The 23,705-nt window shown below is 43.7% G+C and overlaps 3 protein-coding genes and 2 pseudogenes across 4 annotated transcripts; 3 read left to right on the forward strand and 2 right to left on the reverse strand.

Annotated features, from left to right (window-relative positions):
* The first annotated feature begins 690 nt into the window (after positions 1–690).
* Positions 691–3,076, forward strand: LOC125517079 (uncharacterized). Its single transcript, XM_048682287.2, has 4 exons — positions 691–791; positions 1,180–2,115; positions 2,191–2,346; positions 2,549–3,076. The coding sequence occupies exons 1-4, from the start codon at positions 708–710 to the stop codon at positions 3,041–3,043; spliced, it is 1,671 nt and encodes a 556-aa protein (XP_048538244.2). The 5' UTR covers positions 691–707; the 3' UTR covers positions 3,044–3,076.
* Positions 3,077–6,641: 3,565 nt separating this feature from the next.
* LOC125515574 (uncharacterized) lies at positions 6,642–9,310 on the reverse strand. Its single transcript, XM_048681067.2, has 4 exons — positions 9,001–9,310; positions 7,719–8,627; positions 7,488–7,643; positions 6,642–7,300 (listed from the first exon to the last, which is right to left on the reverse strand). The coding sequence occupies exons 1-4, from the start codon at positions 9,082–9,084 to the stop codon at positions 6,857–6,859; spliced, it is 1,593 nt and encodes a 530-aa protein (XP_048537024.2). The 5' UTR covers positions 9,085–9,310; the 3' UTR covers positions 6,642–6,856.
* Positions 9,311–14,025: 4,715 nt separating this feature from the next.
* LOC125515576 (protein COP1 SUPPRESSOR 2) lies at positions 14,026–17,411 on the forward strand. 2 transcript variants are annotated; one of them, XM_087529200.1, is made up of 6 exons: positions 14,026–14,248; positions 14,325–14,546; positions 14,628–14,742; positions 14,838–14,911; positions 16,128–16,302; positions 16,702–17,411. In XM_087529200.1, exons 1-6 carry the CDS (start codon positions 14,175–14,177, stop codon positions 16,882–16,884), a joined length of 843 nt encoding a protein of 280 aa, XP_087385326.1. In that variant the 5' UTR covers positions 14,026–14,174; the 3' UTR covers positions 16,885–17,411. The 2 variants fall into 2 exon arrangements, with proteins under 2 accessions (XP_087385326.1, XP_048537028.2); XM_048681071.2 differs by having other exon boundaries at positions 14,029–14,248; positions 16,128–16,285.
* A 667-nt stretch (positions 17,412–18,078) lies between these two features.
* LOC125517080 (uncharacterized) lies at positions 18,079–22,226 on the reverse strand (annotated as a pseudogene).
* A 347-nt stretch (positions 22,227–22,573) lies between these two features.
* Positions 22,574–23,432, forward strand: LOC147966960 (uncharacterized; annotated as a pseudogene).
* The last annotated feature ends 273 nt before the right edge of the window (positions 23,433–23,705 follow it).

The raw sequence follows: 23,705 nt of genomic DNA on the forward strand, positions 1-23,705 counted from the left end.
TAATAATTTAAAAATAATAGAATGTTCATATTTTTCATTAATATCGAAGTTTGTAAAAGCTTTATTTTCTTAAATCAATATGGGAAATTCAATAATTCTTGAATGAAAAATAACACATGTGAACTTGAGTGCATCGTCTAAAATAGAAGTTATATAAAACTTTTGAACGCCTAATCTAGGATGGTTATGACTTTTTATTACTATTGGTTAATACAAATCAACTTGTGGATTATTTTCCAACTCTTTAAGAAGTATGGACTGTTACCACTGATACAACTTTTGGGATTATTTACTCCTAACCGCAAATTAGAATTCTACCAATGCATTTTTTTCTGGCACGTGCTTACTTTTTTTTGAGATAATGGCACGTGCTTAGGTAGTTTTTTTTAAACGCGTGTCTGTGTACGGAAAACAAAGAAATAAACGAAAGGAAAAGAAAGCGTTGAAGGTACCCGTACGTACAGGATCGCCCCTCCGTCGAACCCCTCAAAAAAAAAAACCTAGGGTGCCATCGAGAGAGGAAAGAGGGGATCGGGAGTCAGTTATCCAAGCAGCTCCCCAATCCAAGCAGCAACTCCTCCTTCCCGAGCTACAACCGGCAATCGAAGCAATCAGAAACAGGCCCTGTTTCAAATTCTGTCTCCGAGTTTCCATCGGTGGCGGGAACCTAGACATCAGTTTTCCGAAGACTGGCCAGCAGCGCGGCAATGGCGAGGACCAGTCGCCGGCGAGAGACTGCCAAATTGATGGCCAAACCATCGGTCAAGGCCAAATCCTCCCTCGACAAGCTGGTGAGTTGGCCCTACAAAATCCCTTTTCTTATAATAACAACATTACACGCAAAAAATACTATTTCTCACAGCAAAGAATAGTAAAAACTAGGAACCATGATCAGATTTGCGCCCTTCTGTGGGAAAGTATAATAAATTGTCATCAGCAGATCTACGAGGGGGTGTCCTTAGCAAACCAGGGGTCAAATTTCAGTCTTTCACACAGCATTCGAATTGCATCTTTTCAGTCTATAGAAAAAAGTTTTTGGTACATTTTTGTTAACAGATTTGCGTTATCTTAGCTAAATCAAAGCTGCGTCTTTGCGACAGCAGACAAATTGCATCTCTGATATTGCGTATCTTTCTGTAATGTGATACCAACTCTGATTTGTTCCAATGCCAAATGCAGAAAGCTAATGAACGTGATAGGATCAGCAAGTTGCCCAATGACATACTGGTCAACATTCTTGACCGTCTCGATTTCCATGACGTTACAAGAACCAGTGTCCTCTCCAGATGTTGGAGTCAGCTTCCTGCCAATCTCTCACTGCTTAAAATAAGTGCTCGTGATTTTCTGTCCCCACAAACTAGAATATCTGATGATGAATTGGATGGAAAATTTCTTCGGATCAATGCATTGCTTAGGATCAATGCAGTCAATGCAGCCAATGCAGCTGTGGTCAAAGCGACAAAGAGCATGCTGGCACACAGGGATCCAGGTGGATGCACCATCCGCCTCTTGAGCACGACATTCTACTTGAGAGGTGATACCCCCATATCCGTTGGGCATACTGTTGGCAATGCCATTGTGACACTCAAGGTCGAGAAAGCCGAATTCACAGTTTTGACACAGCAGAAAGGACGCGGGTGTAGTATTGATGAGATGGTGAAGTTTGGGACACGGTTTGTGTCATTTTTTAATGAATGCCACAATGCATTTGCTGGTCTCACACGCCTCTACCTGGAGAATTTGAGATTCCGTCAATCCAACTTTGTCTCTAACATCCTTGTCACTTGCAAGCAATTAAATTATTTAGGTTTTTACAATTGTGACACAGAGGATTCGGTAACGCTCCGAGTTGAACACGCACAGCTCAGTGAGCTTAGTATTGTTGATTGCCGTTTTGACATGGTCGAACTCACCTGGGTTCCGAAACTCACCTGGCTGGCGTTTTTGTTTTGGTTATATCACGCAGAACTACCACTGTCACTGGGCTATGTCCCATTGCTCAGGGTTCTGAGACTTTCAAATGCTGCTCGTAGTTTCCACAAAAATGTCAAGTTGAGTACGTTTCTCCATGAGACCTCTGTTCGAGACCTGACGTTGGGGTTTAAATGCGAAAAGGTAAGTTGTGGGTTGATTGCTTTGTTCTGGCTTCACTTGTTCCCTATTCATCCTATCACTTGCTTATTGTTGCAGGTTTGGGTTCAACCAGAGTGTTTGACCAGAAGGCAGGCATATGTGTTCCAGCAACTAAGGATTCTCAATCTAGTTAAAATTCCTGAAGGGTATGATCTCACCTGGACAATGTTCTTCTTGGAAGCGGCGCCGTCCCTGGAGGAGCTCTACATGAAGGTATGTTCTTAGCTAATAAATCTTGTTCTATTCTTACTTTTTTTTTTGAGGAGTTGTTTTACCATGTGGCTGTATGTTCTCTCCTCCAGTCTTTTGTTTGAGGGGTTGCTCTATTATGTCGGTTGCATGATTGCACACACATGTGCTGTCATTTGGAGTGCAAAATTAACCTGTTTCATTTACCTTTGTCCTATGGGTGCAGGTATGGGACCATCCATGTGAAATGGAAATGGATCAGGACATTAGCGAGAACAAGGGCGTTGAGTGGGAATCACATACATCAAATTTCAAGCACCACTGTCTGGCCAAGTTCATCCTCGTCGGCTTTCAAGCTAAAGACTACATGGTGACTCATGTCAGGCGTGTCCTGAAAGCAGCGGTGAATCTACAGGATGTGTACCTGTATGATAGACTGGCATGTGCCAAGTGTCACAAGAAAGTAGAGAATATGCTCAAGTTTGATGCACTGGTACGTGGTATGTGCCCAGGCGTGAATCTGCCAATAAAGTTCCCGTATACAAATGAGGACCGGCGTTCAGTGCAGAAGCGAATGCCCCGGGGCATTGGGTCACTTGCCAAAATCCACTTCATGGCATCTAAGGAAACAAGGGCTGAACATGGTCCAAGGATAGATGGATACTCTATGGGTGCCATAGAAGATGACTGGATGTTGTCGAGGCTAGGACAACGTATTTAATACCAGTCGGTTGGAGGTGCCAGCTTTTCTTGTTTGCTCTTCTTTTGTGCTTGCAACGCTTGTGTAAACTAAATTCAGTTGAAGTAATTTGTAGCTGAATTGAAGAAGTCGATACAACCAGTTAAAATTTGAGACCAAGTGTGTAGGGTTATATTGATCTATGATGGTGGTGAGTGTGCATCAGTTGATATATATGGTTCCCTTTGTCAACCGTATAATTGCTGCAGCACGTAACTGGGGTTCCATTTGACTGAATTCTTCCCATAAAAGTTTTGACAAGGAACATAGCTAGCATTTTCTTTTTGTCATGGCAAGCAAACTGCACGTCCGCGAGAGAAAGGAGAGAAGATTAGCACGAGTCTTCTACAGGCTTGTAGGCGTGCGTTTTGGTACCCTAGCTCTCTGTTCTGCATCTCGCCATTGGATGTGGCTCGCTTCTCTGTTGTCTGTGGTGTTCTACTGATGTTTTTAGCTCGAATATAATATTTGTCAGGTCAAACTTCATAAAGCTTGATCAACTTTATAGAAAATAATACTCCCTCCGTTCACTTTTGTAAGTCATTTCAGACAACTCAAAATGGGTTGTTTTGTACATTGTCTGAAATGTCTTCAAGGTCTTATAAAAGTGAACAGAGGGAGTATCAACATTCACAATACGAAATCTTTATGAACTTAGAAAATAATAAAGTTTGATTCTTACTGGTCAAATGGGATGCTCTAAACTGCTTGTTGAGTCAGATTGCATGGAAGTGGTAGAGGCTATGCAGCAAGGGGGAAACTTTATTGGACCTGCGGCGACGACCTCTGAAGAGTGTAGCTTTCTGTGTCGCAGTTTTATTTTTATTATTTTTTGCTTATTGTCCTAGAGAAGCAAATATGGCAGCTCATGTGGTAGCTAGTATAGTGGTTGATGCCCAAACGATTGTGTGGACGGCAGACCCACATGATTTCTTAGTTGATGTACTGGCTGAGGATGCATCTTTATTCCCCAAATCAATATAATAATCAGCCATGATGGCATTCCTAAAAAAAGATTTGCTAGGAATTTAGTTCTCATATTGTATACATTTAGGGCTCATTTGATTCAAAGGAATTTTATAGGATTCTGGAGGATTAAAATCCTTAGGATTTTTTCCTATGTTGGTCCTTTGATTCATAGGATTGAATCACATGGGATTTTTTTCTATGTAATCTTTTGTACTACATTTCATAGGAAATTTAACATCCACTCCAACCTCTTTTTACAATTCCTCTGTTATTTCCGTGCCATCAAACACTCATTGGTGATTCTATAGGGTTCAAGTGGGCATGCCACTCCAACCCTATACTTTTCCTATTCCTATGTTTTTAAAATCCTACGAATCAAAGAAGCCCAGTATTGTAGATGTTGATATTTTTGTATATAAATATAGTCAAACTTTACAAAGTTTGACTTCAGACAAATCTTTTCCTAATAATAAAGTGTCTACTGCTTCTGGTCGTACGTCACAAAAATTACCCCTAAAGTTGATAGAAATTGCCCACCAATGCTACCCGTTAGTGACAAAAAACGATTCGTTTTTTATTAGGTGGCTGCCGGTTGCATTCCGATCATTTATAGCTAGGCCCTGACATTATTTGGCTCATCGGTCACATGCCTTGCACATAGGCAATGGGTCCGGCCCTCCGGCCCAGTGCAATTGAGTATTTTTCCTACAAGGGCCACCCATGGTCATTATGTGATAAAGAATTATGCTCGGTGGTCCTGTGAGCATGATAATCTTCCTTGGGAAAAGATTATATGCCACTGCTCCAGACCCCGAGCATCACTAATAGGGCTCGCTTCCGGCAGAAGGTGCTCAAGTTAAGTGACTTCCTTGGGAAAACCACCATCAGCGACCTGAATTTGAACTTTCTGTGTGAAAAGGTTAGTGAATGTGATAATCTTGTCGTCATCTATAAGTTTCCTTCTTCGCGCCAGCATTATGTTCTGTTCTTTAGGTTAACACAAACATATTTTGTCTTCTGCAGATCTGGGTTAAACCAGAAGAACCAAATCAATTGTTGCAGGTGTTCCACAAATTAAGGCATGTGACTTTGACCCACATTTCTGAAGAATGTGATCTGAATTGGACAATGTTCATTCTCCAAGGTGCACCGTCCCTTCACGAGCTATGCATCAAGGTAAAGTTTTGTACCTTTTTTTTAAAAGAAACATAGAAACTTTATTCATTTGCGATAACAAGTACATCGTTTATGAGGAGGGATACAATTTCACTCAAGGGCTCCTCAAACCAGTTCAAAGATGAAGAAAATCTAGCTAACTTAGCAAGTTCATGTGCGACCCTATTTGCTTCTCTATTACAATGCTCAAATTTAGTAATGAGAAAGTCACATGCTAAAAAATAACAATCGTCAAACACTGCCGCCGCTATACTAGATGACCGTCCTCCATTGTTCATGGTTTCGATAACCTCCATGTTATCTGAGTTAATAACTAAGCGGTTGCAGCCCGCCCTTTGAGCAATAGATAGACCATAACCAAGCGCCATAGCTTCAGCCGTCAGAACAACCGTGCACCAATCAATTCTCCAATTCTCCCCTGCAATGAATTTTCCTTTATCATCTCTCAAAACAGCACCAGCCGTGCCCCTGAGCCGGTCATAATAAAGTTTTGTACCTAATCTCCAAACAATTCCCCTTTCTGCTGCCCATTCAACTTACAGCGGAATTTTCCCATCTCAAGCTTCCCAAGCGCATTAACTTTTTTGAGTAATCACATAAGTAGTTTTTTTTTTCTTACATTTCTAAATTTTGCTTGCCAGAATGCAGGTGTGGGATCATCTATGTGAAATGACAGTGGATGAGCAAGAGAGGACTAAGTATGGGTTTAGCAACGAGCAGAAGGATGCACACGTACTATGGAAAGCACCTTCTTCATCTGATTTCAAGCACCACAATTTGTCTATGCTCAGGGTCTTTGGGTTTCAGTGTGAGGCGGAGATCGTGAATTGCATCAAAAGTGTCATGAAAACATCGGCAGCCCTGGAGGACGTATACATGTATGAGAAGCCTATGTGTGAGTACTGTAAACACACAGCATGGAAGCGCATATTTCTGCGGAGAAACAGTCAGCCGGCTTGCGAACATATTGGACATGGGATTCATTTGCCGGGTTTGCATTACTTTGGCTGAATTTTGCTATGTCATCTGAAGGTCTGGGCAAGAGTATACATACACCCTTTTGACAGTTTGTGTTAGCAAGTGTGTTTTATATGGCAGTCGAGAAATGCCCTGCATACTCTTTTATGTGGTCAACAGAAACTGTATTGCTAGTAGACGATATTATTGTATCTATGGACCTTTGTTTGATGAACCTACTTTATTTACTTACTACTTTCTAGCTGGCTGGAGTCAGTTTGCAAAATGATCTTGGTGTTGTGTGTAATGTTTTAATCGCCTCCTCTCATAAAATGAGTTCCCTGTTTCACCAAATGGTTTATATTGTTTCAAATGCCACCCAAGTTACGTGCTGCAGCAATTATATTGTTGACAAAAGGGGCACATGATCATTACATGTTTCATCTTCTATATAAATATAAATAAAAACAAAAACATATGCTCTCAAAGAACCACATCAACAGATGCACTCACCACCATCACAGATCACCGGATCAATATAACTCAACGCACTTGGTATGAAATTTGACTGTATCATCGAATTCTTGAATTCACGGACACTAGTGCTGCAAATTACATTCAACTGAATTTAGTTATATAACGCGTTGCAACCACAAAAGCACCTGACAAATGCTCCAAGTAAAACAATCTGCCTCAACAGCCTCCAATTATCCTTGGAAGATGTTCGGCCCTTATTTCCTTAGATGTCAGGAAGTGGATTTTGGCAAGTGACCCAATGCCCCGAGGCATTCGCTTCTGCACTGCACGCTGGTCCTCATTTGTATATGGGAACTTTATAGGCAGATTCACGCCTAGGCACATGCCACGTACCACTGCATCATACATGCGCGCAACCTCTACTTTGTTTTGGCACTTGGCACATACTAGTCTATCATACAGGTACACATCTTGTAGATTCACCGCTGCTTTCAAGACACGCCTGGCATGACTCACCATGTAGTCATTAGCTTGAAAGCCGACAAGGATGAACTTGGCCAGACGGTGGTGCTTGAAATTTGATGTACGCGATTCCCACTCAACGCCCTTGTTCTCGCTAAACTCCTGATTCATTTCCATTTCACATCGATGCTCCCATACCTACATGTATGCCACCCATAGGACAAGGTAAATGAAACAGGTTAATTTTTGCACTCCAAGTGAAAGCAGAGATAATAGAGCAACCCCTCAAACAAAAGACTGGAGGAGAGAACATACAGCCACGTAGTAGAGCAACTCCTCAAAAAAAAAGTAAGAATAGAACAAGATTTATTAGCTAAGAACATACCATCATGTAGAGCTCCTCCAGGGACGGCGCCGCTTCCAAGAAGAACATTGTCCAGGTGAGATCATACCCTTCAGGAATTTTAACTAGATTGAGAATCCTTAGTTGCTGGAACACATATGCCTGCCTTCTGGTCAAACTCTCTGGTTGAACCCAAATCTGCAACAATAAGCACGTGATAGGGTGAGTAGAGAACAAGTGAAGCCAGAACAAAGCAATCAACCCGCAACTTACCTTTTCGCATTTAAACCCCAATGTCAGGTCTCGAACAGAGGTCTCATGAAGAAATGAACTCAACTTGACCATTTTGCGAGCAATAGTTGAAAGTCTCAGAACCCGAAGCAATGGGACATAGCCCAGCACCAGTGGTGGTTCTTCCGGAGATCCCAGTATCTCCAACGCCAGCCATGTGAGTTTCGGAACCCAGGTGAGTTCGACCATGTCAAAACAGCAATCGACAATACTGAGGTCACTGAGCTGTGCGTGTTCAACTTGGAGCGGTTTCCAATCCTCTGTGTCACAATTGAAAAAACCTAAATAATTCAATTGCTTGCAAGTGACAAGGATGTTGGAGACAAAGTCAGATTCACGGAAACTCAAATTCTCCAGGTAGAGGCGTGTGAGACCAGCAAATGCATTGTGGCATTCATTAAAAAATGACACAAACCGTGTCCCATAGTTCGCCAGATCAGCAATACTGCACATGTGTCCCTTCTTCTCTGTCAGAACTATGAGTTCAGCTTTCTCAACCCTGTGTGTCGCCATGGCATTGCCCACAGTATGCCCAATGGATATGGGGGCATCACCTCTCAAGTAGAACACCGTGCTCAAGAGGCGGATGGTGCATCCACCTGGATCCCTGTGTGCCAGCATACTCTTTGTTGCTTTGACCACGGCTGCATTGGCTGCATTAACTGCATTGATCCGAAGCAATGTTCCACCCGATTCATCATCAGATATGCTAGTTTGTGAGGGCATGAAACTGAGAGCACTTATTTTAAGCCGTGAGAGACTGGCAGGAAGCTGACTCCAACATCTGGAGAGGACACTGGTTCTTGTAACGTCACGGAAATCGAGACGGTCAAGAATGTTGAGCAGGATGTCATTGGGCAACTTGCTGATCCTATCATCTGGATCGACTTTCTGCATTTGGCATTTGGAACAAATCAGAGTTGGTATCACATTACAGAAAAAATACGCAATATCAGAGATGAAATTTGTCTACTGTCGCAAAGATGCGGCTTTGATTTGGATATAAGATAACACAAAGTTGTTGACAAAAGATGCAATTTGAATGCTGTGTGAAAGACTGAAATTTGACCCCTGGTTTGCTAAGGACGCCCCCCATGGCTCCCTCGTAGATCTGCTGATGACAATTTATTATACTTACCAACAGAAGGGCGCAAATCTGGTCATGGTTCCTACTTTTTACCATTCCTTGTTGTGAGAAATAGTATTTTTTGCGTGTAATGTTATTATTATTATATAAGAAAAGGGATTTGGAGGAGCAACTCACCAGCTTGTCGAGGGAGGATCCGGCCTTGACCGATGGTTTGGCCATCAATTTGGCAGCCTCTCGCCGGCGACTGGTCCTCGCCATTGTCTTCTGAAAACTGTTGTCTAGAGTTGCTGTTGCCGTGCGTCTCCTCGGAAGATTAGCTGCTAGGTTCCGGAGTGGAGCCGCTCGGGGAAGGAGGAGCTGCTTATTCGAGGCCTCCGCCGTCGCCGGCGGAAGGCAGGCGGCGGCGCATAACGGACTCCCGATCCCCTCTTTCCTCTCTCGATGGAACCCTATGTTTTTTTCTTTCTTGATGAGAAGACGATGGAATCCTGAACGAGCTCTTGCCTGAAGCGCACCAGAATGGGCCGGCCCAGTGGACTCCAGACCTTCAACGCTTTCTTTTTCTTCCGTCTATTTCTTTATTATTTTTCGTACACAGACACGCGTTTAAAAAAAACTACCTAAGCACGTGGCATTATCTAAAAAAAACTAAGCACGTGGCATAAAAAATGGATTGGTAGAATTTGCGGTTAGGACTAAATAATCCCAAAGTTGTATAAGTGGTAACAGTCCATACTTCTTAAGGAGTTGGAAAATAAGTAATCCACAAGTTGATTTGTATTAACCAATATTATTTATATAACTTTTTTTAGATGATGCACTCAAGTTCCAAAAATGCTACACCTACGAACATGTCTTACTTAACAAACGTAATTACCGTAACCACTAATCAACCCCCCCCCCACCCCCCTGATTTCTAGGGTGGGCCTGTGCCCCCAACTAATGAAGAATTAAAAACTGACAAATTGGCGATCACGTAGGTACGTAAGAATCCATACGTAGGTGTAGCATTACTCCTCAATTTCACATCTGTTATTTTCATTCGAGAATTGAAATTTCCATATTGATGCAAGAAAATAAAGCTTTTACAAACTTCGATGTTAATGAAAAATATGAAGATTCTATTATTGATTATATTAGTTGTTTGGTCCAGATGGTCAACATCTCACCATATTCATTTATTCATGGTTATTCTGAAATACGTATGATAGATTTACTTGATTCTATGTTCTTGACAACAAACAATTAAATAGAGGCAAACTACACAAGGCACATATAGGCGGCTACCCAGTTGTTCTGGACTACTATATGAAGCACACCCATTCTAATAGTAAGAGAAAATAGCTACTAATTTCATGTCGATCTAACATGGTCTAGGAATTCTTGGATCTATTATTCGATACAAAGACATAGTACAACAAATGAGGGATATACTACGAATCAACCGCAAAAAACACATCCAGCTATCGGCACGTGGTAGACTTTTTTTTACTGATATATCAATTGCTCCTACGGAGCCTAGGTCAAATGGATTAGAGAAGGTAGGCATTCACCCAAATGGTTCATCTTACCAAATGTACCTAACGAGATCACAATAAACAGACCATTGTATTGCAGCTAAGCAAGTACCCCCTTTGTCAAATTTATAAGGTTGGTGCGGGTTTTACGTCCTTAGTTTGACTAACAAAACATGTATTATATACCATAAAAAGCACATCACTGGATTTGTAATTGAACAAAGTTTTTAAACATATATTTTTGGTGGTATATAACATGTATTTTGTTAGTCAAATTGATGACCTAGGAACACACGCATGCCTTATGCACCTGTTTGAAGGGAGTAATAAATATTAATATATTATTATTATATATTAAAGAGTTTAATTATGGTCGAGATAGAAAATATCATCGTAATTCTCACACACATAAAAATGCCCAATCACATGTCTGGTGCATACTTCCTTAAATTATATCGTAGGATACTTGTGGCCAGCTCATAAAGATATCGGCGGTGCCATGGGATTGAAAATTTTATGTGGGTGAAGACACACAACAATAAAAGCATTACCTACCAAGATAGTAAGATGTCAATATATGTATTAATCTTTTTGCGAGAATATATTTGTATTGAGTTCATTAAGCAATTTATTCCCTTTTTCATTCATAAATACCATCAAATGGTTCTAGAAGCACCATAAAAATATATTCATATAATGTTGTCTGACTATTTAGACGTCGATCCACATATGAAAATATATACGCCTCAAATATATTCATGACATAATGTACTAAAAGCACATGATCAACAACAAAAGAGAATTGAGCTATAAGTCCAACATAAAAACATTCTTAGTTGATAGGCCCGAGAAAGATAGATCTTCAAATCAATTTAGCATCGGATATAGAAATACAGTCTGAAGTTTACTCTCAATGTTATTATGAACAACTGACAATCAAAATTTTGACTTCATAAACAATTTTACATCAGATAAAAACTACATCTAGCGCGTGATCTAAACTTTCGTTTTATGTATACTAAAGTTATAATTATGCGCCCAAAACATAAAGAACTAATATAGTTCAATTAAGTGCCAGAGCGTAGCGATTAGGTCAGAAGGGAAACAAGGAGCAAGATTGACATAGGTCCGGGCCCTCTCGGATCGAGGTATTAACCTAACCCTGCTCATGTATATTGCGATAGGGGTATATAAAGTACATGTACAGAACCAAAGGAATTGTATAATGATATATTGACAAGCCTTCACATGGCTTATATAGCACACCAGGAGTTCTAGGGTTAGAGGTCCCAGTCAACTATCTTAGTGGAGGTAGAGTTCTCCTCGGCTCTAGAATCATCGTCTTGTACGACAAGTCTTTTATAGCCTTTCGTATAAATATCATGGGCTGCCCAATATGATCTAGGACGGAACTGACCTAGGGGTATGTAGCCTAATCCACCGGGCCAGGAACTAACGTAGCGAGGTAGCCCTGGCCCGAGAAACTGCCATTGTCCATATCATAAAAATGTTCTTCAATTGCTTCCACCTTCCATGAGCCAAAGTATGGTCAATAGACTCATTAACCAGCTACGACAGATGTAAAGATTCTTGGCAAACCGGACGCACCTTCAAATTTCGTGTTTTCAACAATGCCAATCTTGTTAATGAGGCCCAACTTGAGGGTATCCCTTCCCTAAAAAATGGACCACCAAACTTGCAAAGTGTGCTTCTCAAGGCTCGCTTCCAAAATAGATCTCGTAGGGTCATACACAGACTTTAAGGAGAGGTCCTTGTTAGTGCTCATTGCGGCAGGTAACGCAACAAACGCTAACATGAGAGGATTTGTGGGCCGGCCCAACAACTGACTCTCACATGAGCGAGGATTTGTTTTTGACCGCTGACTCCTTTGACCGGCTGACGGCTAATAGCTTAACCTTTGACCTCTAACTGCTGCCCATTGTCCATACATCATTTGATCCTTGACCATTTGATTTTTTTTGAAACATTTGCAAAAAAAAAACCAGGGATTGCCATAACAGTGTACATGAATTTGAAAAAAAACATCACACATTCAAAAAGTTTATGAATTTGATTTAAAAATCATGTAATTGGTAAAAAAAGTTCATGAATTTTTAAAATTACGCGGATTGGCAAAAAGTTTACAATTTTTAAAAATTGTTTGTGAATTTGAAAATTGTTCATGATTTCCAAAAAATTCTATGGATTTTGAAAGAGTTCACAGATTTGGAAAACATTCGTTCATTTTGAAATAATCAAGAACTTTTAAAAAATCATGAAAAATATTTACGTATTTGAAGAAAGGTTACAAATTTGAAAATTTCCATTTTTTTAAAAAACTGTGAATTTACAATTTTCACAATTTTATAAAAATAGAAGTTCATGAAATTAAAATGAAAAGGGAGAAGAAAAGAAAAATAATAGTGAACAAAAATCAGCCAAAAAATAGACAAAAAGAATTAAAAATGAACCAACCTTGAGAAAAAATAGCTAGAAACCCACACTACTGGTACAGTCCTTAGGGAGCCGGCTTGTTCGGTCGTAGTGGGTGTGCACCCTGGACGAATTATCCTCTATTTTGGAGACTTTAAGATGCAAGCATTCAAAGAGTCAGGTTTCTGGAGTAGAGCTCTGGACATTGTGTCGCGCTCTGGACGCTCTCTCTAGATTTTTTTTAATTTTTGCACACGCGTTTTCAGCTTTTTTAGTGTTGTTTTTTTGGTTTTTCAACCATCTTCCTTAGCTTTTGGAACAAAAAGGAATTCTTGAAAAAATTGCACAAAAAACGCGTTCTCTTTCGAGAGGCACGGTTTTGCTTTCGCGAGAGGCGCGACCGTGCCTCTCGGAAACAGAAAAAAATGCGTTTTCTGTTTTTTTTTTCATCTGCGAGAGGCACGATTTTGATTCCGTAAGAGGCACGGTTGTACTTTCGCGAGAGGCATGGCCGTGCCTATCGGAAACAGAAAAAAGAATGCGTTTTTTGTTTTTTTTCTTCTGCGAGAGGTATGGTTGTGCCTCTCAGAAATGAAAAAAGACGCGTTTATTTTTTTCTTTTCGCGAGAGGTACGATTGCGCCTCTCGGAAATGAAAAAAGACGCGTTTTTTTTTTTTTTTTTCGCGAGAGGCACGGTTGTGCTTTTTCGCGAGGGGCATGGTTGTGCCTCTCGGAAACGAAAAAAAAACATGCTCTCAGTTTGGTTTTTTGTTTGATCTTTTCGTGAAAAAGAAGCTCGTCAAAATCTATTAACATGGGATATAGTTTTGAGGATCTTGACGTGAGAAATCAAACAGTGAAAACGGTTCAAAAATTGAACACACGGTTTAAGAGATAAAACATTTTAAATAAACGGATCTACGAAAAAAAGAAAACTCTCAGGTTGCGACAAGTGATGCATATGAAACACGCCACTTGTCACAACCTAAGAAGGTGAGAGTGGTCTTTACAACGAGTACTTCTCAATTAGTGATTTCGTGAACTTGAGTTTTATTTTTGAGCTGTGAACTTGTGTTGTTAGACGTGTGCACGGCGGAGAAAACTGTCAACAATTATGCGCAGAAAAAGAGAAAACTGTCAACAATGAGGAAGCCCACCCCGGTCTATGGGCTTTGGGTAGCAACGGGCCCGGATTTTTTTTGTGAGGATTCCTTCTATCCACCGGTTCACTCCGACACGACGACCCCTCAAAAAAATAAAAATAAACTCCGACACGACGACCCTAATCCGCTTCAGCATTCCACAAATCTCCACCGCTCGCCGCCGGCGACTCCCGCTCCGGCAAGGAATCCTCACAAATTCCTCCGGCACCGGCCCGAGCACAGCGCGGGTTCACCATGGTGAAGAACTTCCGCAAGCGAAGCCTCGAGTCGGACGCCGCCGACAACTCCGACGACGAGGACACCCGCCGGTACCCTTCTCCCGCTCCCCCTCTCTTGCCTCGTTAGGGTTTCTTGCTGATGCCTCCTGCCCTTCACCCCTCGCAGCGTTGCTCTGGAGGAGATCAGGTACACGCAGAAGCTCCGGGAGAGGAAGCTCGGCATCCCCGCGGCGTCCGTGGCCACCGGCGCCGCCGCCTCCGCCACCACTGACGCGTCCTCCGCTCGGGGCCGAGGTGGCAGCGGGGCAGGGGCAGCGGGCGAAGAGGACCTCGTGCTTCAGGACACCTTTGCGCAGGAGACCGCTGTTACCATCGAAGACCCCAATATGTGCGTTGTTGCATCTGCATCTGCTTATTCTTGCCAATCCGATTTCCAGAACTGACATAAACCTGGGTATGATCGTTCAAGGTTGAGGTATGTGGAGAACGAGCTGTTGAAGAAGAGGGGCAAGACGATCGAGGTCAACGACAAGGACGATAAGGACGAGGTGGATGAGCTCTATGTGGTGCCGGACCACCTGAAGGTTTGTTTGTGGCTGAACAGCCCTGTGATTCACTCCTCAGGGTGAGATTATTCGTGAGTCTGCAATGATATTGATGTTGTATCGTTTGCTTGCAGGTGAGGAAGAAGAACATGGAGGAGAGCTCGACCCAGTGGACCACCGGCATCGCTGAAGTTCAGCTGCCCATCGAGTGTGTGCTTGCACCCCTCTTTTTCTGTCTTCATTTAGAGTAAAACTTGCTAAAGTTGTGTCATTATGTTGGATTGAGAGGGGAAGGTGCCTACGGCTGGTCATAGTGGGGAGTAACTTATACTAGTGTCATGCATATGACACTAGTCTAAGTTACTACCTTCATAGTGCAAAATAACATGGTAGTAGTGTCATATATGGTTTCATTTATTAGCTTGTAGACTCATTCTATCTTGGGAAGTGCTATGTTACAGTAACATATTATGTTACCACCTCTCATTAACTACTTGCCACATAAGCAAAAATTTCTTGGAGTGCGCTATGTTACTCCCACTATGACTAGCCTAAAAGAAGTCTCAAGTGTTGTGTACTTCTTATTATTGCCTATATCGACCAGTGAGGGAGAGCAATTTACTACTGTTCATAAATCTCTAGATAAGTGCATGAAACCTACTAGTTAATTCCCATTTGTGCACATCAGTTATAACCTGTGCCAACTATTCGATCCAATGGTCCATTGTCGACAAAGTTTCTTTGCTGGGTGCTAGCAGTTCTATTCCAGTGTTTGCTGCATTTAATCAGCTAGATAGGTTTAATTTTGTGTGAACTCCAAACATCCTATTTTTTAGAGTTCATTTAGAATTTTATTTTTTGTTTTTCATGATCAGCAAAATCCTTGCGGCCCGAAGCCTAGGAAAGCATACTGATCTCGTTTGGTGTTATTAAGTGTGCTTATGCATTTTATCCCTGTAATATATACAGTGCCAATTCAAGATTGCTTTGCAATGAGTTCAGCCTATCATGGCTAGTTTATTGATCTTCTTTGTCATTGATGCATGCTAGTAAATAGGAACTGAAGCTATTAAGTTGTGTAAGGATGCAGAAAACCTACAGACATATCTCTGCTGCACTAATGCTATTGTTGATATTCAAGGCCTGACAGTGTGGTTAATGTCTAGGTTAATAAATTTGTCCATGACAATTTCTCATGGATATAGGATTTTCAGTAACCTAACAGTGTGGTTAATGTCTAGGTTAATAAATTTCTCCAAGACAATTTCTCATGGATATAGGATTTTCAGTAACCAGGTTTCGTGCTTACAATAATTCGATGTTGGTGATATATTATATTTCTTGCTTTCTGAAATTAATCTTGGTGATCTCAAAAGATTTTTCTGTGAATATCATCACTAACAGAAACTATCGTCGCATGATAGGTACAAATTGAGAAATATTGAAGAAACCGAGGCAGCTAAAAAAATGTTGCAAGAGAGAAGGCTTGCGGGTAAAACAAAATCAGATGCAAACATTCCATCAAGTTACAGTGCTGATTATTTCCATCGTGGGAGAGATTATGCTGAAAAATTGCGAAGAGGTTTGTATACGCTTAAGGTCATTTCCTTAATTTTATTTTCTTAGTGAGGACATGTATCACTATTACACGAAATATTTATATGATATTGTTTGGCATGGTATGTGTCAAAAAGACAGTTTTGTTCCTGTAGCAGAACTCTTCAGAGAGTATCTGCTATTGGTATTTTGAGTCTGTGGTAGGATTAGTTTAGAAAGTCGAACGTAAGATTTTAATTCATATTTCCGTATCATTAAAAATGCACCGTTGGTTAAATCCGACTGCGTAACAATCTGTGCTTCTGCAAATTGACGTCCCACGGAAAATCTAGTGGCAGTGATGCCATTTTAATGCTATTATGTTGTCATGTTATTGATATCACATCTTTGCTATGTTTCTTGTCATTTAATAAGCATACTAAACCATTGTTTACAATGCAGAACATCCTGAGTCGTACAAAGGTCAAGATTCACAAGCTAATGAAACTGGAGGCAAACCAACAGATAGTAACAATCCAGGTGGTCCACCTCCAGGACGTAGAGAAGCTGCTACCGATGAATTGTTGCTCGAGCGTTTCCGCAAGCGAGAAAAATTCCGTGTCATGCGAAGATAGCAATAGCTGACCGAGTACGCTGATTGCTGGCTTGGTGTTGTTGCCCTTTAAGCAGAAAACATGTTAGTGGCAACACACGGTAGTCCTCCATATATGTGTTGGGTTATCCGGTGAACACCTATCACTCCCTTGGTTGGTTACTCTGCTTCTGCAGCTCCTGTTATGGAGAAAGAAGCACACAAACTTTTTACAGAAGAGCTATGAAACAGATTTGAGTGGGTCTGTTTGCCTCAACGTGTTGCATCAATCTGGGGCTTCATGCAGTTCGAGGACTTCACAGCAGATGTCAAATTGCAGGAGCCACTTTTATTCTAGGGATGTGTGACTCACAAATTATCCGCCTGCATGTTTATCTCCCTGGAAGAAACTCTGTTCTCAGCTGTGCTCTTCTGATATGCTATGCATGAGCGGCATTCAAGGGGTAGTCGCAGGTGTAGTGCATTTTCTTATGTTCGCTTTACCCTAGTGCATTTGTCCACAGAATATACGTTCGTCAATCTAGCCTGCAAGCGCAATCTAAGTTCTGTTAATTGTTCATGGCTTTTTTGCAGTTCTGCTGTAGTATCTCCATCAATTTCTGCTTTTGTTCAACCCTTTACAGTTTCTTCAGTTAACAATAACACTTGATGGTTCATGGATGAGTAAACTTGCAGTCTGCTTTGCCGGCGATGTTTCTTGCTTTGCTTTTGGCCACAAGGTTAAAGTGTCATCTTAAAAACACCCAAATTTCCAAGGCAGTACATGATACGAACTAATTAACACATAAAACATACTGCCTCCGTCCCATACTGTAAGACGCTTTTTGGCACTAGTGTAGTGTCAAAAAACATCTTATATTATGGGACAGAGGGAGTAAATCATTTTGTGAAACAAGGAATTCATTTTATGAGAAGGGGCGATTAAAACAGAACACGCAAAACAAAGATCATTTAGCAAACCAACTCCAACCAGCCAGACAGTAGCAACTAAATAAGTAGGTTCATCAAACAAAGGTCCATAGATACATTAATACTTTAGTCTACTGGCAATACAGTTCCAGTTGACCATAAAATGTGTGTGCAGCATTTCTCGACTGCCAAATAGAACACACTTGATAACATAGGAGTTACACAGCTAACACAAACTGTCGAGGTGTATGTATACTCTTGATTAGCACAAAACATGGCATGCGCAAATACAGTCAGCAATGCAATTTGGGAGACCTTCAGGCCGTTGATGAACCCGGCAAATGAATCCCCATGCCCAATATGTTCTTAAGCAAGGCCAGCTGACTCTTTCTCTGCACATATATGCCCTTCCGTGCCGTGTGCTTACAGTACTCGCACACTGGCTTCTCATACATGTATACGTCCTCCAGGGCTGCCGATGCTTTCATGACACTTTCAACGCAATTCACAATCTTCTCCTCGCACTGAAACCCAAATACCCTGAGCACAGACAAATTGTGGTGCTTGAAATCAGATGCAGGTGCTCTCCATAATACGTGCGCATCCTTCTTGTCCTCGCTGAACCCATACTGCCTCCTCTGCTCCCCATCCACTATCATTTCACATCGATGATCCCACACCTGCATTTTGGAAGCAAAATTTACAAATGAAAGAAAAAAAAAACTTATGTGATTACTCAAACATTTTAATGCGCTCAGGAAGCTTGAGATGAGAATTTTCCACTACAAGTTGAACGGGCGGCGGAAAGGGGAATTGTTTGGAGATTAGATGTACAAAACTTTGCCTTGATGCATAGCTCCTGAAGGGACGGTGCACCTTGGAGAATGAACAATGTCCAAGTCAGATCACATTCTTCAGAAATGTGGGTCAAAGTCACATGCCTTAATTTGTCGAACACATGCAACAATTGAGTTGGTTCTTCTGGCTTAATCCAGATCTGCAGAAGACAAAAATATGGTTGTTAACCTAAAGAACAGAACGTAACGCTGGCGCGAAGAGGGAAACTTATAGATGACTACAAGACTACTATCGCCTTCACTAACATTTTCACACAGAAAGTTTAAATTCAGTTGGCTTATGGTGGCTTTGCCAAGGAACTCACTTAACCTGAGCACCTTATCCCGTAGACGAGCCATATGAGTGATGCTCAGTGTCTGGAGCAGTGCGACATAATCTAAAGACAAAGGATCATGCTCACTGACCCACCAAGAAAAAGTCAGCATTGTTAGCTTTGGCAGCCACTTAAAATCAACCCTCTCAAAATTACACCTGACTAGCTCGAGTTCACGGAGTAGTGGGTGTGACACTTGTAGCAAAGACAGGAACCCCATGTCGCAGTTAAACAGGCGTAGGAACTCCAGTCGCTTGCATATGCTGAAAATTTTCTAGCTGGAGTCGTGCAAGACCACTGAATGCGTTTGGACAGGCGTCAAGAAATGACTTGAACTGTTTCCCTTAAGTGAGAACATCATCATTTGTGCATCGTTTGCCTTCCTTCGTTGTAAAGAGAGATAACTCCGCTGACCCAACCTTCTCCGTTACCATGATGTTGGCAACAGTCTGGCCAATACTGAGAGTTCCATCGCCCAAGCAGAATCACACACACAGGAGGTTAATGGTGCATAGACTTGTAGTCCTGCTTTCCAGCATGATACGTCTGGCGAGGATTCTGGTTCTGGCAGCATCTGTGATGTCAATTCGCCCTACAATATCGAGCAACACGCCATCAGGCAAAATTACTGAGCCGGTCCAATTGATCTTCTTCCTCTGCCTGCATTTAGCATGGAATAAAATCGGAGTTTGATTTCTTATAGTCTCCTGGATGCTATGTTTATACATGTTACCAAAAAATATGTAGTATTTTTTGCTGATTTCCAACAACAAAACTGCAATTATGCTATTTTCCGCTCACACAAGATGCAATTTTTACCACTCGTTTCTGAACCATTCCTACTTTGTATCTGCAAGAGGATTTAGATGAAGAACTGTCTCAGGGGAAAATAAAATATCAACAGGATAAGTAAATCACCAGATTGGCTAGAGGGAACCATCGGTTATAGCTGCTGAAGAAAAGTCCACCTTTCAACCCCGAACTAACCGCTCGGTTTGATTTACAACTCTCATCTTTGAAACCGGACGTATTGCATCCTCAACTTGCAACAAAGTTTAAAAGACAACCCTGGTCTTGTTTGTTAGTAGCAAGCCATGCCTGTGATGGCAGCGTTCGCGTCAGGTGCACCAGGGGCGTGCACGGGCGCGCATCGGGCGAGTCGGACGCGGCCGGCTCGGTGGCGTGGGTGCATGTAGGTGTGTGGGTTGATCGTGTAGTGATCCGAGTTGTAGGGCGTGCATGCATCGGAGTCGATCTCCAGCTTGCCGCGTACGTAGCGTAGACGAGCTGCATGCAGTAGAGGCCGTTGTGATCCGTTGGAGCCGGCCACGCAGCGCACGTACGAGCGCGTCGTGGGTGCAGGCAGGCGAGGGCATGCGGATCGGGCGTGCCGGCCAGAGTGGAGGGCGTGGTGTTGCGTATGCATGCGCGTATAAATCCCTCCCACTGTAAACTGGTTCGGATGCGTTGGTTAGCCATGTATCCAGTTTGAGAGTTTGGTGCTCGGGAATAGTAAAAACGGGGCTGTGTTCAGCCGGGTGAAAATTCCAGTGTATTCTATACCTTCTTCTACCTCTAGTTTTGAGTGAGAGAGGGACTTCTACCTCTAGTTTTGAGTGAGAGAGGGAGAGGTTGTTTTTGTGTGGCCAAGCGGTTTTGACCAAGTCAAAGCTTAGTCAGCGCCGAGTCAGCAGCCAACTCACACATGCAGCATCTAAACCTATCCCCTCCTCTGTCTCGATTAGTCCACCCCGAACCCCTACGCCTCCACGGACGCCTCCACGTCTCCACTGCCATCGCCACCACCACCTCCGCTGCCGGCGACCAGAGACCGGCGACGCTGCTACACCGCCCCCACACGTTTTACCAGCAAGCCATCTCAAGCCCCGAGCCGCTCCACACCACCAGAGCCGACGCACCCTCGAGAGAGTTGCAGGAGTATGCCGCGGGAGAGCATGCTAGAGCGGGCGCGTCCGAGGAAGCAAGCACGGGATGCTAGTGTTGCGGCAGCTGCGCCGGTGAGGACTCACGGCGGAGCAGACCGGCGGCGCTAGGCCAGGGATGGTTCCAAGTCCAACTTCCAAGAATCAAGCATAGCACCCAGCGGCACACACTGCACGCATGCATGTATGTACCTCGCTGTTGTTTCGTTGGAGCTGGTGGAACTGCCCACGGTCTTTGCACTTGCTCACGAGCTGACTTTGAGGCCGCATGGGCCGCTGCCACGCAGCTGGTGCCGCTCGACACAGGGGAAGGTGAGCGCCGTATCTCAGCCCAGGTGAGAGTGAGAGAGAGCTCGTCCAGCGCGGGCCCAGAGGACGGCGATGCAGGGTGCTGCGCGTGGGGGTGGTGTGGCGGAGTCACCGGTCGCTGGTAGCCGGCGTCGGCGGTGCTGCCGGGGGCGGAGCTGGTTGGCGGTTGGAGCGTCCCAGCGACGGGGGCGGGGACTGCGGTCGGGACTCGGGACTGAATGGAGGGAGAGAGGGGTAAGTTGAGAGATACTGCATGCGTGAGTTGGCTACTCAGACCCTGTTTAGTTCATAAGTGGATTTTTTCTAGTTCCAACTAAAAAGTCTTTAATCCCTAAAAAATCCCTTTCTGTTTGTTTTCAGGGACAAAAAAGTCCCTAGTCCCTCTCTAGAGGTTATTAAATGACCATGTTACCTCTAGTATATAGAAAAATAACAACCAAACAACACCATGAGATGATGGGCCAATGGGTGCATAGAGGGGCATTGATGAAAAAGTCTCAAAAGGTCTCAAAAAAGACTCTTCTTGAGAGTCTTCTTCATTTAGTCCTAAAAAGCAACTTTTAGTCCCTAGTAGTCCATCCTGTTTGGTTAAAAGGTCTCTAAGAGGAACTTTTTCTAGTCCCTACACCAAAAAGTCCCTGGAAACAAACACCCCCTCAGTCTGGAGTAAGTTTTGACTTTGGTCAAAACCGGTTGACTAAACCAAAAACAAAGACTAGGTTTGTCATTTGAACTTTGTTGTAAGTTGAGGGTGCAATATGTTCGGTTTCAAAGATAAGAGTTGTAAATCGATCCGATTAGTTAGTTCGGGGTTGAAATATGGACTTTTCTCTAGCTGCCGAGGGCCTTGATGGATGGTCCGGCAGCTGGTCGCCGGCGAAGAGATCTCGACATCGCCCGAGTTGCTGATGGCGGTCACTCTAAACTTGATGTCGATGGACCTATTGATCGTCTTTCTCTTAAAACTGGCGGGTACCGATGGCAACTCGAAGACTGAATTCGAAAGAAGGCATGTTTCTGATTGTAGCCCGAAAAGGAGCATTGCTTCACAAGAGCAACTTTAGCAGACCCTGCAAAATCCTGACCCGCAAAACGCGTTTGCGGTTTGACGAAGATCCCGCTTGCGGGTCAACAACGAGCGCGGCCGAACAGAAACCGTAGATGAAACTGCATAATTAAAAAAAAACAGTTTCGCGGAAGAAATTGCACCATACTAGTTCATCACATCCTACATATATTTACATGATCAAACACTACAAACACTAGCTCATACTACATACTACATCAGTACTAGTACTAGAGGGGGTGGGGATCTCACGGCGGCGAGCTCGCGGCCATGGACGACGCCGTGGACGAGCTCAATCCTCCTCGCTGGAGCTGCCGAGGTCGATGTACTTCTCCCGCTGTTCCTCGTGGATGCGCCGCCACTCGTCGTCCTTCTCCTTGGCGGCGAGGTTGGCCGCGACCGCCTGCCGGAACACGAGATCTTCGAGCTCCTCATGGTGGCGTTGGCGCTCTGCCTCCTCGAGCAAGCTCCGCTCGGCAATGGCGGCCGGGACCGCGTCGACATCGGCGACGTAGTCCTCTGGCCCGACAACTCCACGGCGGCCGAGCTCCTCGGACTCCTCGGGTTCCTACTTGACGGGGAGGAACTCGATCTCGTCCGGCTCCTCCGACCACTCCCTCTTCACAGGGAGAAGGCCAGCGCCGGAAGAGGAGGAGCTCCCGGCGTACGAAGATCTCGTCGCGGAGGACGAGCCCACGACAGAGGACGGGGTACGGCCGTGCCGATGGTCGTACTCGTCTGTCTCGCTGACGCGGAGCTCGGCGGCAGCGAGAGGCCGCGGTTGGTCCACTTCCTCGCGCCGTCTGACCGGACGCGCCGCTCGCGCTTGGGGTCGCTGCCGCCGCCGGATCTGCTCGCGGAGCCGCGTCCGCAGCTCCACATGCGTCCCCACATGGCAGTTGTGTTGGGGAACGTAGTAATTTTAAAAAATTCCTACGCACACGCAAGATCAATGGTGATGCATAGCAACGAGAGGGGGGAGTGTTGTCTACGTACCCTCGTGGACCGTTCGCGGAAGCATAATATCAACGCGGTTGATGTAGTCGTACGTCTTCACGATCCGACCGATCCAAGTACCGAAAGCACGGCACCTCCGAGTTATGCACACGTTCGGCTCGGTGACGTCCTCGCCTTCTCGATCCAGCAAGAGGGGCGAAGTAGTAAATGAGTTCCGGCAGCACGACGGCATGGTGACAGTGTTGGTGAAGAATAATTTCCACAGGGCTTCGCCTAAGCACTACGAAAACTATGACGGAGGATAAACTAGAGGGGACGGGGTTGCCGGCACACGGCTTGGTGTTTCTTGATGTGTCTTGGGTGCTAGCCCTGCCCCTCTATTTATATGTTGAGCCTTGGGGTCGAAACTTGGAGTAAAAGCCTCCACAAAGTCGGTTTCACCCGAAAGGCAAGAGTCCTTCTCGGACTCCAGGGCCAGACGCCAGGGTTCCCGGCGTC

This window comes from Triticum urartu, chromosome 6A (genome assembly GCF_056163025.1).
Source record: "Triticum urartu cultivar PI428250 chromosome 6A, HENAU_Tu73, whole genome shotgun sequence".
Classification (NCBI taxonomy): Eukaryota; Viridiplantae; Streptophyta; class Magnoliopsida; order Poales; family Poaceae; genus Triticum; species Triticum urartu.

Bases quoted from the DNA above. Each gene is read 5' to 3' on its own strand.
- LOC125517079 (XM_048682287.2), top strand. From the start codon at position 708: ATGGCGAGGACCAGTCGCCGGCGAGAGACTGCCAAATTGATGGCCAAA. The intron at 2,116-2,190 runs GTAAGTTGTGGG...TTATTGTTGCAG, and splicing joins TGGGGTTTAAATGCGAAAAG to GTTTGGGTTCAACCAGAGTG. The intron at 2,347-2,548 runs GTATGTTCTTAG...CTATGGGTGCAG, and splicing joins TGGAGGAGCTCTACATGAAG to GTATGGGACCATCCATGTGA.
- LOC125515574 (XM_048681067.2), bottom strand. From the start codon at position 9,084: ATGGCGAGGACCAGTCGCCGGCGAGAGGCTGCCAAATTGATGGCCAAA. The intron at 8,628-9,000 runs GTGAGTTGCTCC...TGCCAAATGCAG, and splicing joins GATCCTCCCTCGACAAGCTG to AAAGTCGATCCAGATGATAG. The intron at 7,644-7,718 runs GTAAGTTGCGGG...TTATTGTTGCAG, and splicing joins TGGGGTTTAAATGCGAAAAG to ATTTGGGTTCAACCAGAGAG.
- LOC125515576 (XM_087529200.1), top strand. From the start codon at position 14,175: ATGGTGAAGAACTTCCGCAAGCGAAGCCTCGAGTCGGACGCCGCCGAC. The intron at 14,743-14,837 runs GTTTGTTTGTGG...GTTTGCTTGCAG, and splicing joins TGGTGCCGGACCACCTGAAG to GTGAGGAAGAAGAACATGGA. The intron at 14,912-16,127 runs GTGTGTGCTTGC...GTCGCATGATAG, and splicing joins GAAGTTCAGCTGCCCATCGA to GTACAAATTGAGAAATATTG.